The 17,283-nt window shown below is 39.2% G+C and overlaps 1 protein-coding gene across 1 annotated transcript in view; it reads right to left on the bottom strand.

Annotated features, from left to right (window-relative positions):
• The window catches only part of FNDC3B (fibronectin type III domain containing 3B), a 210,452-nt gene that overhangs the window by 23,944 nt on the left and 169,225 nt on the right, over positions 1–17,283 (bottom strand). The window contains exons 20-23 of the mRNA XM_061452540.1: positions 16,885–16,998; positions 14,581–14,730; positions 11,518–11,798; positions 5,576–5,788 (exon numbers count right to left, since the gene is read on the bottom strand). Of these exons, the coding sequence (XP_061308524.1) occupies positions 5,576–5,788; positions 11,518–11,798; positions 14,581–14,730; positions 16,885–16,998 (758 nt within the window). The remainder of the gene's footprint in view (positions 1–5,575; positions 5,789–11,517; positions 11,799–14,580; positions 14,731–16,884; positions 16,999–17,283) is intronic.

Here is a 17,283-nt window from a genome sequence, read left to right on the forward strand (position 1 = left end):
TATAAATCGATGGGTCCAGATGGAATACACCCACAGGTGCTGAGGGAGCTGGCAGAGGTCATTGCTGGGCCACTCTCCATCATCTTTGGTAAGTTGTGGGAAACAGGAGAGGTACCTGAGGGTTGGAGGATGGCAAATGTCACACCAGTCTATAAGAAAGGAAAGAAGGAGGACCCGGGTAATTACAGACTGGTCAGCCTTACCTCCATCCCTGGAAAGGTGATGGAACAACTTATTCTTGACACCATCTCTAGACATATCAAGGATGAGGGGGTCATTAAGAGCAGCCAACATGGCTTTACCAAGGGGAAGTCATGTTTGACCAACCTTATAGCCTTCTGTGAGGAAGTAACTAGGTGGCTGGATGATGGTAGAGCGGTAGATGTGTTTTTTCTTGATTTCAGTAAGGCATTTGATACTGTCTCCCACAGCATCCTCACAGATAAGCTAAGGAAGCGTGGGCTTGATGATCAGGTAGTGAGGTGGATCAAGAACTGGTTGAAAGGAAGAAGGCAGAGAGCTGTGGTCAATGGGGCAGAATCTAGCTGGAGCCCTGTGACTAATGGAGTTCCTCAGGGGTCGGTGCTGGGACCAGTGCTGTTTAATATTTTCATCAATGACCTGGATGAGGGAACTGAATGTACCCTCAGCAAGTTCGCTGATGATACTAAACTGGGAGGAGTGGCTGACACACCAGAGGGCTGTGTTGCCATTCAGTGAGACCTTGACAGGCTGGAGAGCTGGGCGGAGAGGAGCTTGATGAAATTCAACAAGGGCAAGTGTAGAGTCTTGCATCTGGGGAAGAACAACCCCATGTGCCAGTACAGGTTGGGGGCTGACCTGCTGGACAGTAATGAAGGGGAAAGGGACCCGGGGGTCCTGGTGGATAGGACGATGACCATGAGCCAGCAATGTGCCCTTGTGGCCAAGAAGGCCAATGGCATCCTAGGGTGCATTACAAAGGGTGTGGTTAGTAGGTCAAGAGAGGTTCTCCTCCCCCTCTACTCTGCCTTGGTGAGGCTGCATCTGGATTATTGTGTCCAGCTCTGGGCCCCTCAGTTCAAGAAGGACAGGGAATTGCTTGAAAGAGTCCAGTGCAGAGCCACAAAGATGATTAAGGGAGTGGAGCATCTCCCTTAAGAGGAGAGGCTGAGGGAGCTGGGACTCTTTAGCTTGGAGAAGAGGAGACTGAGGGGTGACCTCATCAATGTTTACAAATATGTAAAGGGTGAGTGTCAGGATGATGGAGCTAGGTTTTTTTCAGTGATGTCCAGTGATAGGACAAGGGGCAAGGGGTGTAAACTGGAGCATAGGAGGTTCCATGTGAACATCAGGAAAAATTTCTTTACTGTGAGAGTGACAGAGCACTGGAACAGGTTGCCCAGGGGGGTTGTGGAGTCTCCTATGTTGGAGATATTCAAGGCCCACCTGGACAAGTTCCTGTGTGATGTACTCTAAGTTATCCTGCTCTTGCAGGAGGGTTGGACTAGATGATCTTTTGAGGTCCCTTCCAACCCTTAGGATTGTGTCATGCTGTGAAACAAATGTTATTCCTTCCTTGGAGTCACTAAAGTTTCCACGACTACACTGAAGTATGGCTATGGCCTTTGCGACATTCTTATATTAACCAGAAAAACAGTGTGTGCACAATGACTTTACTAATATTAATAGAGAAGTTATATTTTGTGACTGATTTTTCATTTATATTAAATGGCAAACACATACAGTTTAGCAAAGTATTTTCCAGCAGCTTAATACCCACATAAATGATGTTTCGTAAGTTATGAAAGGGAGCTGCTACTGATCACCTCCTATCACTGGGTAAAAACTCACTTATTTAATAAATATACGTAACAAAAGGAGTTATATTTTAGTATGTCAGTAAACACCATCTCATACCATTCACTTAAAAAAGCGAGCTTCAGAACTGTCAATTCATCCATTGGTATCATTAAAGAACAGGTTTAGGTTGCTTCTTAGCCAACCTTACCAATGATTCTCCCTTAAAACATAACTTTTATTTGGATTCCGTATACACGCAAAAATCACAGAATTCATCTTAGCTGCAACACATATTCATCTAAAAGAAACACAGGCAACTGGTAAATGACCCACTAATAATGTACTTGCTAATTCTCTCTTTGAGACTGGATAGCAATAAGCATTTTAAGACACTAAAGAGGTATAATTAGTTGTAGGAACAATTAAAGAGTAATTACTGGCACAGCCAAAAAAAAAAAATAAATCAAAAGCACTACTATAATTAGGTTCATTTGTTTCACCTGGAGAGGAAAAAATCCACAGTATTCTGGAAAATAGTGCAACTTGATTAACATGATTTTTTTGACATTACTACAGTTAGGAAATGAAGTCACAACTGATAGCTTATTTAAAAAAGAAAGAAATTTTATAGTCCTCTCTACATAAAGGTCAGCTACTCTCAGCTAACATTCCCATGTACTGTGCTTTCTAGAAACAGGCTTTTCTTCATTTCCATTTAATGCTACACATAATTGAAAGGACAAGAGATGCTAATTTGATCTTCCTAAATGTCACCCACTGAACAGCAAATGAGAGCTAAAGCAGGTACATTTCTGATGTTCACACCTTTTCAAGCCCCTACATTAATCAGTGTCAGGAGATTTCCAAGTATTTTGTTTCACAGGTCTTGCAATCGATGAAACATTTAGTCTCCAACTACTGGCCTGTTACACCTCATTACAGCATGGAAAAGTTAAAAACAATTCTTAATGACCAGGACACATTCAAGAGCACTGGCTGACTACCACTGCATAAACCCAGAGCTCAATCTTTAGAAAAGGGCTGTTAAAGCTATCAGGGTCAGAACTCGACTTACTGATGATGTTCTTTTTTCTCTTTTCTTTTTTGTTTTTGTCTTTTAAAGAATTTGCTCAGCTTTATATTGCTGTTTGTGCAAATGCTTCAACAGCATTTTAAAGCTAATTCCTATTTTAAGCATCGTCAGTAAGAAATGTTACAGTAAGCAAACTGCATACTCAAATGTACTGAAGAAGGGAAAATTGTAATACTGAGTTGAGGGACTTCACCATAAAGCTGTTAAAAGCGATTTCAAATATCTCAGGGAATACAGTAACAGAGGTCAATTTTGAGTGATACATTTTTATGCCACATCCTCTTCCCCTGAGTTGGGCTCTATCTCATCTCTCAATGGAGGGAAGGGACACCATGGAACATTCCCATAACGCTTTCAAACCATGAAAGACTCCAAAACAGCCTTCTCAATCATTGAGTCAGTGTAATTTGTTCACCAGAAGCTGGCTTCCTACAGAGATAGTTGATGCCCAAAACCTGTCAGTGTTTAAGAGGCATTTGGACAACACCTTTAACTTCTGGTCCCACTGAATTAGGCAGTTGGCCAAGATCATCACTGTAGGTCCCTTCCAACTGAAATAGTCTATTCTATTTAATTATTCCATTAGATGTCCACAGTTTACCTGCATTAGCTTGTTAAAGCTAATTAACTAGCTAGAGGCTAGTTTCAAAGAACCATATTCCAATATTTTTCACAAGCATACACGTGAGTGAGTAACCCCTCAGTGATGACGGGGCTTATTATATGGGAATGATCTAAGAGAAGACTCCTAACTCTGTAACTAACTGCTTTTGCTACCAATTCATGTGTGGGCTGTCATTCTGTTCATTAGGAATGATAGCTCTCCTGAATGTACAAAACTTTGCTGCTGTATTCTTTTAGGAACATCTCTCATTGTGATTGGTGGACACAACAGGGAGCTAAAAGGGACTGTCAGACAGGGAACAAAGTAAACAGAACTTACTGCCAAGAACTGCCAGCTCCAACTGTTCTCAAACACGGCACCTGTCACAGGCAGCAGCACACCCATTCTACTCTGTTGTGCCCATGAGGGTCCATGTTTCATCAGCTGAGGGGCACAGGGCTATGGCTCATTTCAGGTATTATTTGAACTAACTGTTACAAACCCAGCCACCAAATGAAGCCATTTCATGCAGGGATTCCATTCAAGAAGGAGGAGACAGTGCAATGTAGATGAGTAGCTTCTCTGCACCTGTGGCAGCTGATGTGGTGTCTAAGCCAAATTTAAAGCTAAGAAGACCTAGCAGAGTAAAAAGCTCAAATTCCTCCTAAAAAACAGCTCTTAAGAGACTATTTGCAGTGGGAAAAGTTTGTGCAAAGGGTCATGTTAAAGCCCTGTGCAAGCGCAAAGGAGAAAGGTTTTCTTCTCTGCTGCCAGAAAACATAACACGTTTGATTCTTACAAGGAAACTTACTGCTTTCTCCAACATCAAAACAGGTTTAAAACATTTTATAGTTCTTCACCATCCTACCTGCAGTGCTACACGAAAGCAGACAAAAGAGGTTTCTTTAGAGCTGACTTGATCACATGCTGCTGCAGGTGATGGGCTCCTGCCAAGCACCACCGCACTCTGAAGAAACTGTTTTTATCAGTCAGACTTTGAAATGGGCATTTATATTCATTGGACACCTCTCGGTATTAATACAGAGGAGCATGCACCCTCTCTGCATCAGTATAGCTGAGATACAGGGGATGTATTTAGGCATTATTCATGGATTTATTACTTACAATTAGAGCTTTTGGACCAGATCTTCAGTTGGCATAAACTCAGCGCACCTTTATTTAAATTAAAGGCATCATGCTAATTCACACAAAATCATGCTCTGTTCTCAGAGTCTCTAAGGATTACCTACTTGATACATCAGTTATTTTAATTAATTAAACTAGTTGAGACTCTTTCTTAGTAAATTATAAGCCTTCTATGATATTTATTCATTAAAGAGCTCAGACCATTAGGCAATACTCACATATTGTCTTTCATTCCTTTTTTTTATTGATATATCTCATCACAACTTTAGAGCTACATTATAAATCTTTCCCATACAAAGTCTGCATGGGAAAATACTTTTTGCTTAGCACTGACTGATTAATGTTCATTTTTGTGTTTCTTGCACACTGAAAGCTTCCATGCCTTTGAAGAAATTTTTAGGGAAATGAAACATGGTGGATGAGCTCTGCTGCATCCTTATTTCATAATTACTGTGTAGCTACCAAGCTGATGCCAAGCTCATATTTCCTAATGCTCAGAAATATTAGAGCTTTAAAATACTGACCATCATGTTGCCCAAAAATTTTGCTCTGCTTAGTTTTGCCTTTCCTAGACCTCTGATTTTGTAACTGTTTGATTTATTAATACACACAGCATGTTGGGTGTAATATCTTTGTCTTACATATTCCAAAGGGTGAAGTACTATGACCATGAAGATTGGTATTAATTTTTATTGGTGGGGGAGCAGGGTTTTGCTAAAATTTCAACAGTACAGCTTTATGGTGTTCTATAGCAAGAGCTTTGTTACATAATTTGCTCAGTTAGACTACAGGCACAGAATCCCTGTTAAGACAATATTAGTTTATTAGTATATATTAGTAGGTATGGAGTAGTCTGGAAAACAGTATTTTTCTTATTGTGAATCACAACTGCATTATGATGAATCAGAACTCATTTTCATTAACACAAGGAAAAGATTCATCTCTCTTACCTTTTATTTCTGTCTTCTATCTGCAAGATATAGACCATATCATCGGTAGTATGAAGCTTGGAGCTGCTGTCTCCCCATTTCAGCTTCAGGCTTTGAGGACCTGCAGCAGCACACTCTAACCGAGGAGGTGAGGGTGGTAATGGCCTAGTTTTTGCTTTAATGAAGTGGCTAAATGGTCCAGCTCCTATTTCATTGACAGCCTGGATCCTGATCCTAAAACGAACAACAACAAAAAAATGTTAAATAAAGTGCTTTTATGAGATTCTTGGTATAAAAAAGTCTCAATAAACAAAGCAGCCTTCTGGAGCAGACTGCTCCATCACTAACACACTGGACACTCCCAGCTACCAGTGCTTTGCTTTGGCAAAATATAAGGCTCTGTAAACATAACAAGTATTACCATCCCGTTTATATTGTAAGAGCTGCATTGAAGATAACAACTTTGTTCCAGTATTTAAAGGATGGTATAAAGAAAATGGAGAGCCCCTTTTTAAGAGGAGTAATGGGCACAAGTTATCCCAGGGGGGATTCCAGTTGGACAGAAGAGGAAAATTTTTCACAATGAGAACAATCAGATATTGGAATAATCTCCCCAGCGAAGTGGCAGATTCCCCAGTATTGGACACTTTTAAGATTCAGCTGGACAGGGTGCTGGGACATCTTGTCTAGACTGTACTTTTGTCAAGAAAGATTGGACCAGATGATTCTCAAGATCCCTTCCAACATGGTATTCTATGATTCCATGAAATGTGGTAGAGGCAGAGGGAAGAGAGATTTGGGTAAGCAATCTCAGAACCTAATGACAGTCCCTTTAACCACATGAACAAGTAACAAGAGTGGATACAAGTGCAAGCTGGATAACATGAAGTGTGTAACTATGAATAAATAAAATGCAGAAGTGTGTTGTGGATGTCTAACAAAGGTGATGGACCTTTCAAATTTAGGTGAAATCATTAAGCAAAAGCACTGGTGTCATTGCCATGAAACCCATCTCCATGTTGGTAAATATCTCTGAAGACAAAAGAACAGTATTATTTTGGCGTGTGCAGCATCTCACAAAGCACATTATTTAAGTACATGAAACTCTACCGGAAAGAACTAGCCAAGAAGGTTAAATTCACAAACCATCTACACATCTTACACAAACTGTGGAAATACTGACCATCAGTGAACTATATGTTAGATTAAATAAAAGTTGGACTGAAGCCACTCCCTCACAAGATGCACAAAATCTCTCAAGCCATTTGAATCGCATTAAGGACATTCAGAAGAAAAGCACGCCAACTACCTACCTAGTCATAAGAAGTTTTAATTCAGAAATATTCTTAAGATTGAGCCAATCTTCTAAATTCTATTTCTTTCTTAAGATAATGACTTCTGGCTTCTGCTTTGTCACTTTCTCTTACCTGTCTGCACCTCAGTTTAAGAACTTGCACAATGAGAATCTGCTTATAGGAACGAGTGAAAAGTCATCACCTTTTACTGTGGTAACATCAACAACAATATTTTAACAAAAATGTGAAATATGCATTTTGAAAGAGTTTTGAGGACAGTGTAAACAGAAATATTGGTACAGATGAGCCTGAAAGGCTTCAAAAGTTTGTTGAATCAAACTGAAAATAAGAGAAAACAGGATGGGCAAACGAGTTAGGCTTTTATTTTTGTTTTTTTTTTAGACAGTTCAGCCTAGTTTGGATAGCTGGATAGATGCCATTTACTCTGGAAATCCTGTGCACAGCAGACCAGTATTTTCTCATGGGAAAGGACTCTGCAAGAAGTGTTGCTTCTTTTCAAAACTATTAGCCATCAAGAAGGCAGAAGTTCCTGGGAAAGGTGGGAGGGGCAGAAGGGAGAAGGGCAGAACATGGTATACCCCTACAACTGCCTGCTTCAGAGAAAGAAGAAGATAAATAGAACTGTCTGTGGTTGGCATAGCTAGCTATTTTGATTGTAACAAATCAGGACAAGCCATCCCCGCAGATCCCCACTCAGACTGCATTGTTCGGGGGCTGGAATAAGACTTAATTTTACACTCTAAAGCATAAATTTTGTTTTATAACCCACTTAAGCATTGCTAACATGAGCATCCATGTGCACTTTTCTCTCTCCATCTTACAATATCTTTTCTTCGATACTGTTTAGAAATCTAAAATGTCTAGAATTTTTATTCCTGAACCAAATTAAGTGTTTCTATTAAAATTTAATAACGCTACTATGTATTTCTGTAAACCATGTAACTTCAGAAGAAAACAAGCATTCTGAAATATCAGAAGTTATTCTGCAGTGAAGTATCTCAACAGCACAGCACAATTAACTATGGAGAGCATTAAGTGAAGCTTGGGAACAGAGTGTAACAGAAAATTGGTATTTCTGTTACTGTTTAATACTTATTTATTGTGGAATATTTATTAACTCACTTCTAGTTATATCAGTTCACAGAAAACTGGTCCAAGTACTATTACCCTAAAATTGGAGCTTACAGAGCTACATGGCTATGTCAATAAAAACAAAAGACTGTGGAACTCTCCAACATACTTCTGAAGCTGCTCACCAGCAACCATGTTTATACAGTGCTTTTGTGAGGCATCTGATTTTTGCAAAAGTAATGCTGATCTGCGTCTGACATCGGAGAAGTCCTCTTGAAATCAGCCCTACATTGGCAGAAGCATGCCCCAGTTCCTCCTGCCTTGAATGTATTTTGGGATGCAAATCCTTCTTGTGGCATGTTGGCTGGATTTTCTACTAAGACACAGAAACCATCAAACTTTGAGCCCATCTCAGCAAAGAGCCTGCAGTTTGCTGGGGTATACTCAGAGTTGTTCATGTATGGTTATTCCCATACAGAAGCTGGAAGTAGCAAAGCAATGCCAGACCTCAACTAGCAAGTTCAATGGGGTGGACACATGTAGACATGTTGTTAGAATCACCACTATGTAAAACAAGGTTCATTTCCAATTTTGGTCTTGAATTCTTAATAGCCAAGACTTGCTTTCAATTTCAGGTTCCCACAAAAGCATTGACAGTGAAATTCCAATGCAACCAAAACATATTAGCCCTTTGCTGATTTATTTCAAATTCTGCTGAAACTTCAGCAAGAGTTCAGAGTCTCAAAGCCAGTATTTGGCTTGTTTAGTCTAGGAAAAATATGGCCTGGAAGACAACACATTTGCTGCTTTTAAACACAGCAGGGGATAAACTTGTGACAGAGAAAAGAGCCTGTTGAGGTAAACAAAGCTGACATGAGAAAAAAAAACATTGTGAACACATTTAGAGAATGAAATCAGTGATGTTCTGCATCAGTCCTTTGATTAAAACAGGAAGGGCAAAAAACCCATCATGTTTTAGCATATGGCTTGATAAACATCTTACAGATACAGATGTTCCCTGGTGAAAGACAGGTGTCAAGATAGGCTTGAAAAAGAAATATGAGTTAACAATTGACAGCAAAACCACTTTGACATGTCTATTTTCATTAGGAGAAAAATACTTCAAACTATAGGTGAGATGCTTTTGCAACTCCACTGCAGTCACTTGTCTTCCCTGATAGGCATGACATGCAAGATTTGAGGGTTTCTTTCTCTTATTACAGAGCTTCATATATTATTATTTCTGAGTAATCATCTACTGGTTTGTGCTCTTCATAATATTTTTTTTTTTTTTGGTAGGAACTTCGTTTCACAATAATATATAGAACAGCTGCAGTTAATGCTTGTGCTTTAGCCTTTTCATTCGGATCAGAGATAACCACACTCCCTGACTAAAAATACATTATTTTATTTGCTATGATGCTTTTTACAAAATAATAAGAAAGCAAAAGAAAAAAAAATTCAGTATAATGTTAGTGTAACAACACTTTTCACAGCACCAGGAGTAAGAGCTTCACAGACAAGACTGCAGCATGATTATAAAGAACAGTAATGTCCTGCCCATCCTTTCATTCTGTATCTCCATTTCCATCCTGACAAGGATGTTTCCCTGAAGGAAGCTGTAGACAACCAAGAACCAGCTAAAAAAGAGACTGAAGTAGGAAGACTTCAGTGAAGAACTTAGACGGTCCAGTCTGGCTGTCTTGACTAGGTTGCTCAAAGCTCTCATTTTGCTTTAGATGTTTTGACTCCTGCTATGAGGAGAAACCAGGGAGTAATGACACTGCCCAGAGATGATGAAGTTCCATGGCTCAGTGGCCAGTCAACAGACAAACTCATCAACTTCTTATTAGGTTTATTTGGTTTTTGATTAGTCTGCAATCAGTTGGGTTCCCTGGTCTGGCTTACAGTAAGATCACATAAGTACCAGTGCCAATGCCAATGCCAAAGCAGAGAGTGAGAAACGTGTGAGAACATACAGATGGAACAGTCATGACAACAGCAACCTGAATTTGCTCAAACTGTTGTGCAGCTTTACTCATGTGTAGTAGTTTCACAAACACTTTGAACTGGCGTAGAGCACAGCTGCTAGAAGAGGTGGTGCTATCCTTTTCTATCCCTTCCTTTCTTCTCTGATCATTTACAATGTAAGAAGTATGATTAGTTTTCAAAAAGACCAGTTTTTACAGTGTGGAATGGTGTAATAGCCCTTAGATGGCATAAAGGAGGACACAATGCAAGAGGCTTCCTTCGACAGCAATGCCAGATTAAACTGACCACAAAATTAGGATCTTAAATAAACACAGAAGACTACTAGAGAAAACTTTTACTTCATTACTGCCTTTGCAAAAAAGGATCACAGCATTACAAGTCACTGAAGAACTGGCAATAAAAATGATAACATATTGACATGTCCTGGATTTATGAGTGATCAGGAACAGAGGGGTTCTGAATCACCAAATTCCTATTCTGCCTTTTTTTTTTTCCCAGCTTTCTAGAGGTATATATATATATAAATATATATATATATATAAATACATAAATAAATCTACATCTTTAGTTTTTATTACATGGTTTTAAAACCTAAATATTTTAGGCAAAGATCAGGAACTACAGTACTAGGCACTGGAAGCAACATAAGCTCCCCACTTTAAATAACTTCTAATATACATATTTGTGTATTTGCTACAAGAAGTTCTCTGTTTTGGGTACATGATAAAGTCTGAGAAATGAACTTTTGATTAAAACTTCACAAGACCTGTGGGATTTTGACACTGAATACAAACAAAAAAGAAACATGTTACAGAAGATCTGTACTATGTCTAATTTTACAACTGGGCAATCAGATAATCAGATTTCAGTTTTTATTAGAGCAGTACTTTAAATAGAATTTCTTTTGTCACATCTTCTGCTGTATTGCTGTTCATTGCCTGCACTGAACCGTATTTTTATTTTAATTGGCAGTTAGGGAAAAAACATACGAGCCTGAACATAATAGTAATACTAAAATGGTGGCAATGTCACTTAGAAATTTAGACTCTGAAGAAATATGAAGAAATTGGTTTAAAATTCACATTATCTTTTTACTCATCTCCATGTGCTAAGCCAAAAAAAAATAGCTGTTGCTATACAAATAAAAGTTCATTGTGTGCACATTGCTATCCCCTCACTGGGGTCAATATCGTTTGTAATATAAGTCCCTGAAACAGTAACACTATACATCTGAAAAACCAGAAGATGTGACATTGTAATTTTAGTACTTTCCCATCTTTAAAATTTATTTACCTACCAGTGTAACCTCACCTTCAAAGAGCAACTTAAAAAGGTCAGAGATATGCAAGGAGAGGAGAAAGAGGAAGAAGGTGGGGATGAAGCAATATTTAAACATGAACTACCGCAATTCATTCCATAAAGGAATTATTGCAGATTTCCATTCTCCCCAGGTTGGTTGGTTTGGTTGCTGGTTTACTTGTTTATTTAACTGAATCCATATGCCATAAACATTTTCTACATAAAATTAAAGTGCGTGATCTCATCCTCAGAGTTTTGTACCACATCAAAAAAAGTTGTACTCACCGGTATGAGGTTTCTGGCAGCAAATTAGTGATAACATAACTTGTAACATTCCCTACTGGAATGCTGATGTCACCCAGGTCAATGTTGTATGATGTAATCTCAGCTCCATTATTGCATGGTTCTTCCCAGTTCAGTACAAGGCACACAGAGGGTGAATGCTGACAGGCATCCACATGCTCATCCTCCAGCACGGAGAGCGTACAGACTGCATCAGGCACAGATGCGGGGATTCGGCAGGTTACCACATCACTGTAAGGTCCAGCTCCTGCCTGGTTAATAGCCTGTGTGTAAAAAAACCCCGTATTTTTACAGGATAAATATTCTCTTTCACATGTCTATCAAGTTCATAATAACGAACTGTGCAACCTGGAAGAGTTGCAAGGATTTTTCAGAGGAAAAGTACTGCTAGCTTATTCTCTAAAGCAGGACTCATGCCTGCTACTTAGAAACACTAGGTTCTCATGAATGGCATGTAAGGGACCATACTACCTTCCCTTGAGCTGAGTTTGTCCTGATACGGTACAGTGTGCTGCTAGCCCACAAGGTACAGCCAGACCTCATGACAGGATATTATATACAGGCTGAGCTACAATGAGGTCCAAAAGGCACAGACCTCTGAAAGCAGCTTCCACATTGCCCAGCATTGTCCACCATCCTTACTTCCTCTGTGCTTGGAAAAGTGAGCCCAGATTCTCCCACCAGATGAGAATTAATTAGAAAATCCAGGTTTACAACGTTGCCAGTAGAACTATGATGGCAATGAAAGGACACATCAAATAATTGCTTGATTTCTTATCTATGATTAACTGTAGTAAATGACTTATTTCTGTTATGCATAATACAAACGCAAAGCTGTGTTCTGTTTCTCCAGGAGGCATTTTGTTCAATTGAAGAAAGAGATAATAAAGTTATATCTGTCAGCCTTTAAAAAGCCCTTCAAAACAAATCCTGCTCCAGGGTCATCTTTTATTTGGTGAAGCACTCCTAGAGCTGTTAAAAGTGAGCCTTGTTTTGTGGTCTGCCAATGATATTATTTGTCTTACCTCTAAACCAGCGTTTGGCAATCTGTATCTTGCTCCAAGCAATTTATTTTCAGTGGTGCTTTTAACTGCTTTATTGGTGAACCTCATCATCATAACCAGTGGGAATTTCATTATTCTTTTCTTCCTAGATACTTCTCCCCACCACCCCTAAATGACACAATATTTCCCTTTGCAGAAGTCACAATTTTTTTTCAGGAATATTCATTACAGGAAAAAAGCTGAGCAACAGTAAAGACAATTGTCTGCCCTGCAGTTATATATGCCTGATTGCTCAATTCTCTCCTTTTTATTGAGTTACTGTAGATTGAGGTAGCAATACTGTGTGTTTATTGGAAGGCAAAGTCAATGCGGTTTGGAGTATCTTCATTTCTAAAAAAGCAAAAGATTTTTCTTTTAAAGCTGCTAACAGATAAGAAAACAAGCTATTAACCTCTCATTTTTGTTTTAAAAGATTAAAATTTCTGTAACTATTTAACTTTCCGTCTTTGTCTGCTATACATACTTGGTTCTTCTTTTGTGTGTAATTGTTTAAAAGTTCCAGTGTATCTTATAACAATCATATAGTACACAGATGAGATCCAGAGGATGAAGCCCTCTACAAAGTAATGCAGGGGTCACTGACGGACTTCAAGAAAATGTCTTAATGCCGTTGTACATTTCATTTAACTTCTGCCTTTGAATTAGATATGGGCTGTGTTAAAAGCTGGCTACAGTTGTGCAACATTTTTGTGGCAGGTAATTTAAAATAAATGCCCACTTGAAATCAAAGGTGCTATAGAGCCAGCTGTTTCCATTTTTAACATGAAAATCTCCTTCAGCTCCCTGCTGCTCACCGCAGAAGTGGTCTCACAGTCTCCTTCCTGCCCAGTGGATGTTGAATGCTTTCCCTCTTGCGCAAACAAGGGGCGCTTTCTGGCTCAGACTTCCAAGGCACTCACACATGCTCTTTCAATTCGCCTTCCTCAACAGTGCAAGGTAGACACTCAGCTATGACCAGAAAATGCAGTTGAGCGTACTTAGAGCTGTGGGGCCCTAGCTCTTTGGCTGCTGGCCAGCTGCTCAAAGGCTACTTCATAAATAAAAAAAAATAAAGTTAAAAAATCTATGTCCTGTTAAAAAAAAACCCAACCAAACCCAAGAATGAAACACTCGACAGAAGCATGTTGTCCTTGATCAAAGAAATAATCCTGGGTGGCCCACATGTTGCCAGTTGGGTGGATACATGAACTTTTGGTTGGGTTACTGGTGGTATTCTGTCTTCACATACAAATAAATCTTGTGGAAAAGTGTCTTGGGTAAAAAGTATTTTTACTTCACTCCAACTTACTTTATTTTTCATTTATTTTTCAGTAGACTTAAAGGAGAAACGCTATATTTTTATTTTCATATATATATAAAAGAAACATATTCTGCTACTTTTTATTGAAAATAACAGGAGAGAAAGAGATCAAAGAAAAAGAAATCATACAGGGACTCTGTATGAAATCCTCTCTTACAAACCTAAGAGAAAAAATTATAAAGATGAAGACTCACTTTCTGGCAGTTACCACCTCCTATATACGTTGGAATCTACTCAGCTGGTTCGCTTTATTTGATAAATGAAACAGACGTTGAGTTTACTATTTAAGCTAAGAGAATCTTCAACATTCAGTTGGGAGGTAGATGTTACATCTCATTATCAAGAAAAAAACTTTTTTTTTTTTTTTCTAAAACATAATTCTGGTCTAATACCAGAGGGCAAAGTGGCTGTTAAAAGCATTATTTACTGAAATAAATCACATGATACAAAAGAGCAACTTTTGAGAGGTAAAAGTCACACTGATTCTCTATCACTTTGAATTGTGCAGAATCTAAACTGTTCAGTTATACAGCAACAGTCTGCATTATTTAAAATAAACATACCTTCTGACTCACAAAACACATAACCTCATAGTGGCTAATGATAAAACTAAAAACACAGTGGAAAGAAAACATTTACATCTTAGATTGCAAAGCATGCAAAACCTCGTAACTTCCATACCTGTAGCCTACAGCAGTAATGCGCTGCCGCTGACAATTCACTGATTTCAAAACAGGTATCTGTGCCATTATATACCGGTTCTAGAGATTCCTCATCTTCTCCCCACTCTAATCTGTATTCAGAGATGTCAGCACCAGAACATTCAAGACTCTGCAACACAAATATTTATGTGGTTCAGTTCAGATCTCTGTGTTTTGCTGCGTATGGAATAAAGTACATGGGAAACAAACCAACCTATTTTTTAAATTAATACACCATTACTGCTGTGACGGGAAAAGCGCTGAATTAGTTTCTCTACTAGGTTACTGAAACAGTCCAATTCTGCGCAGAAATTACCTGACGGGAATTCACAGAAACGAGAAAGTGTACACAGCTACTTTGCTTTTCATCTGGATACTCAGGAATAAATTGTCTCTCCACTGGCTTGGCAGAAACACAATTGTGCAGAACACAAAAATCCCATCAATCTAGTGTAGTCTAGCCGAGTGATCAAAACACAGCTGTGGAAGAGCTACCTGTCAATGCTGAAGTAGTTACTCACTGAGAAAACTTACTGAGAAAAGAACAACCTCAACAACTGAAAAGCTTGTCTGCAGTTTTCAGTGAAAGTCTCCCATCAAGCAAATGGTCCCGGTATGGGACACGGGACTGTGGACCTGGGTACATTAATGTCCACAGCGACACTCCTACGGGTTCCATATGTCCTCACGGCAATGCTTTTATCATCCTGAAGTCTAGGGGAACATGGAATAAATACCTGAATTTGCTGGAGATGAGCTACTGCAGCAATAATGACAAGGTTCCAAAACGAAAATACTTAGTGTTTTTACCAGAACTACCTAGAACTGCACTGTGTGGCTTGAAGCAGCTCAGAGAATCACTGCTCTACGTGCAGAACTGTGGCCTAGGATATGACAAAGACTTTGTGATTACAGCATGCAAGGAGTGATTTTCAGTAAATAGATCCAGGGCATCACTGCACGCCACAGTGACCAGCCTCTGCACGCACAGGGGCTTCCCTAGCTCTGCCTCTGAGCATCCGGCTATTTTAGTAGCAGCATTCAGAACTGCTAAGCCAGTGTTTTAAATCAAGGTGCAAAAAAGGTACAGTGGGCACCACGGTGTGCTCTGTAGCCAGACAAAAAGCTCCACAGTCCTCCACTGTTTTTCCTTCATATTCATATCAGCCAAAAAATGGTAGACTCTTTAAGAAAACATAACCATTGCAAACCACATTACTCCTTCCACAGCTTCATTTTTAGCTAGAACAAACAAATATATCCTGCATATAAACACAGAGCCTACCAGAAACACTGCTGCATTGGCTCATGGCTGGGAAAAGCAAATGCCTGTACATTCATACTCTTACTAAAAGGTAGCATTTAAAAGTTCAGTGTAACTTCTAGCTTAGTGCCACAAAATGTTGCAAGAAATATTAACAAATATCCTCAACCTACACAAACCGCACCTACTCCACTATAAAATTAAACTCAGTTTATGTTTTTATCTAGAAATGGTTGTTAGCACAATTTATTTATTTGAGCATCTGATGAATGTTACCAACTTCTTTCTCCCAGGGGCATCCCTTTATGGAAGGACCCAACTGATGCATGGCTGGAACGGCTGCTAGGTTTTCAAAGGCAGTCTATGACAGAACTACAGCCCCACTGCTCCGTATCATGTTCTTTATGACAACGTCTTTCCTTTCTTCCTTAATTACATGTTTTTCTGTTGTTTTGTTTTTGTTTTTTTTTTAGTGACCCTTATTAACTTCTCTCAGCATTTCAGATAAGACTGATTTTAAGAGTCCAATGTCCAAGGTTCTGCAGAATGGAGAAGGAATGAACACAAACTAAAACAAAAGTAAATATTTGGGGAAGAGACAAACACTTTTGAGGAAAAAACGTACATCATAAGCATTTGTGCAGTTATTTTCGTACTGGAGACTCCAATTGCAGCCAAAATCAAATATTTGCCTTCACAATTCCACCCTAGGACATGCTGACATGCTAAAAGGCTGTAGAGAGCATTTCTACCCAACCAGCCCTCTGTCATCTGATGCCAGTATAGGGAGGTCTTGTGTCTGAATCCTGATTATGAGATGCCTCATAATCAACTTTATATAATTTTTTATGGAGAAAAGTAGAGAAGACGATTTTCTACAACAGAAGAGTTTCCACAAAGGGTTTTTTTAATACAAAAAATAGTTCCAAACCTCTGAATAGCTCTCAATCTAGCTTTCAAGTGGCCATATTAGTTTGGAGAAGCAAAACGAAAATGAAACAATGAGGGCACCCAACTTACCTCCCAGCTTATAAGTACACATGTGTCGGACAGAAAGGACAGGGAAGGTGCTCTGCACTGGCCAGGCGGTCCTGCTGCTGTGGTGACTTCTGTAGCTTCTGAATATGGCCCGTACTAGAAGGGAACAAGGTGTCTGTACATTAATATATAAGCATACACCCATCTCACATTCTTCAAAGGCTTTCCAAGAACAGCATACAAACTTGCAATAAACTTTCTCAAAGGTAGACCAGGCTTCCAACATTCGGCACCAGAGCTCAGTATGAGATAGGTGAATTACCGCAATGTTAAAAGGTGAGGTAAGTTCAGGTATGAGCAGATAGCATGTAAATCCTCCTAAGCGGCAATGAGTGTCCATGAGAGCCTAAGCCACCTCCAACTTACCTAAGAGTGAGAATG

The sequence above is a fragment of the Pezoporus flaviventris genome, unplaced genomic scaffold, assembly GCF_033815535.1.
Source record: "Pezoporus flaviventris isolate CSIRO_AGI_PZ_B2104156 unplaced genomic scaffold, CSIRO_AGI_Pfla_v1 ptg000013l, whole genome shotgun sequence".
NCBI classification, from domain to species: Eukaryota; Metazoa; Chordata; class Aves; order Psittaciformes; family Psittacidae; genus Pezoporus; species Pezoporus flaviventris.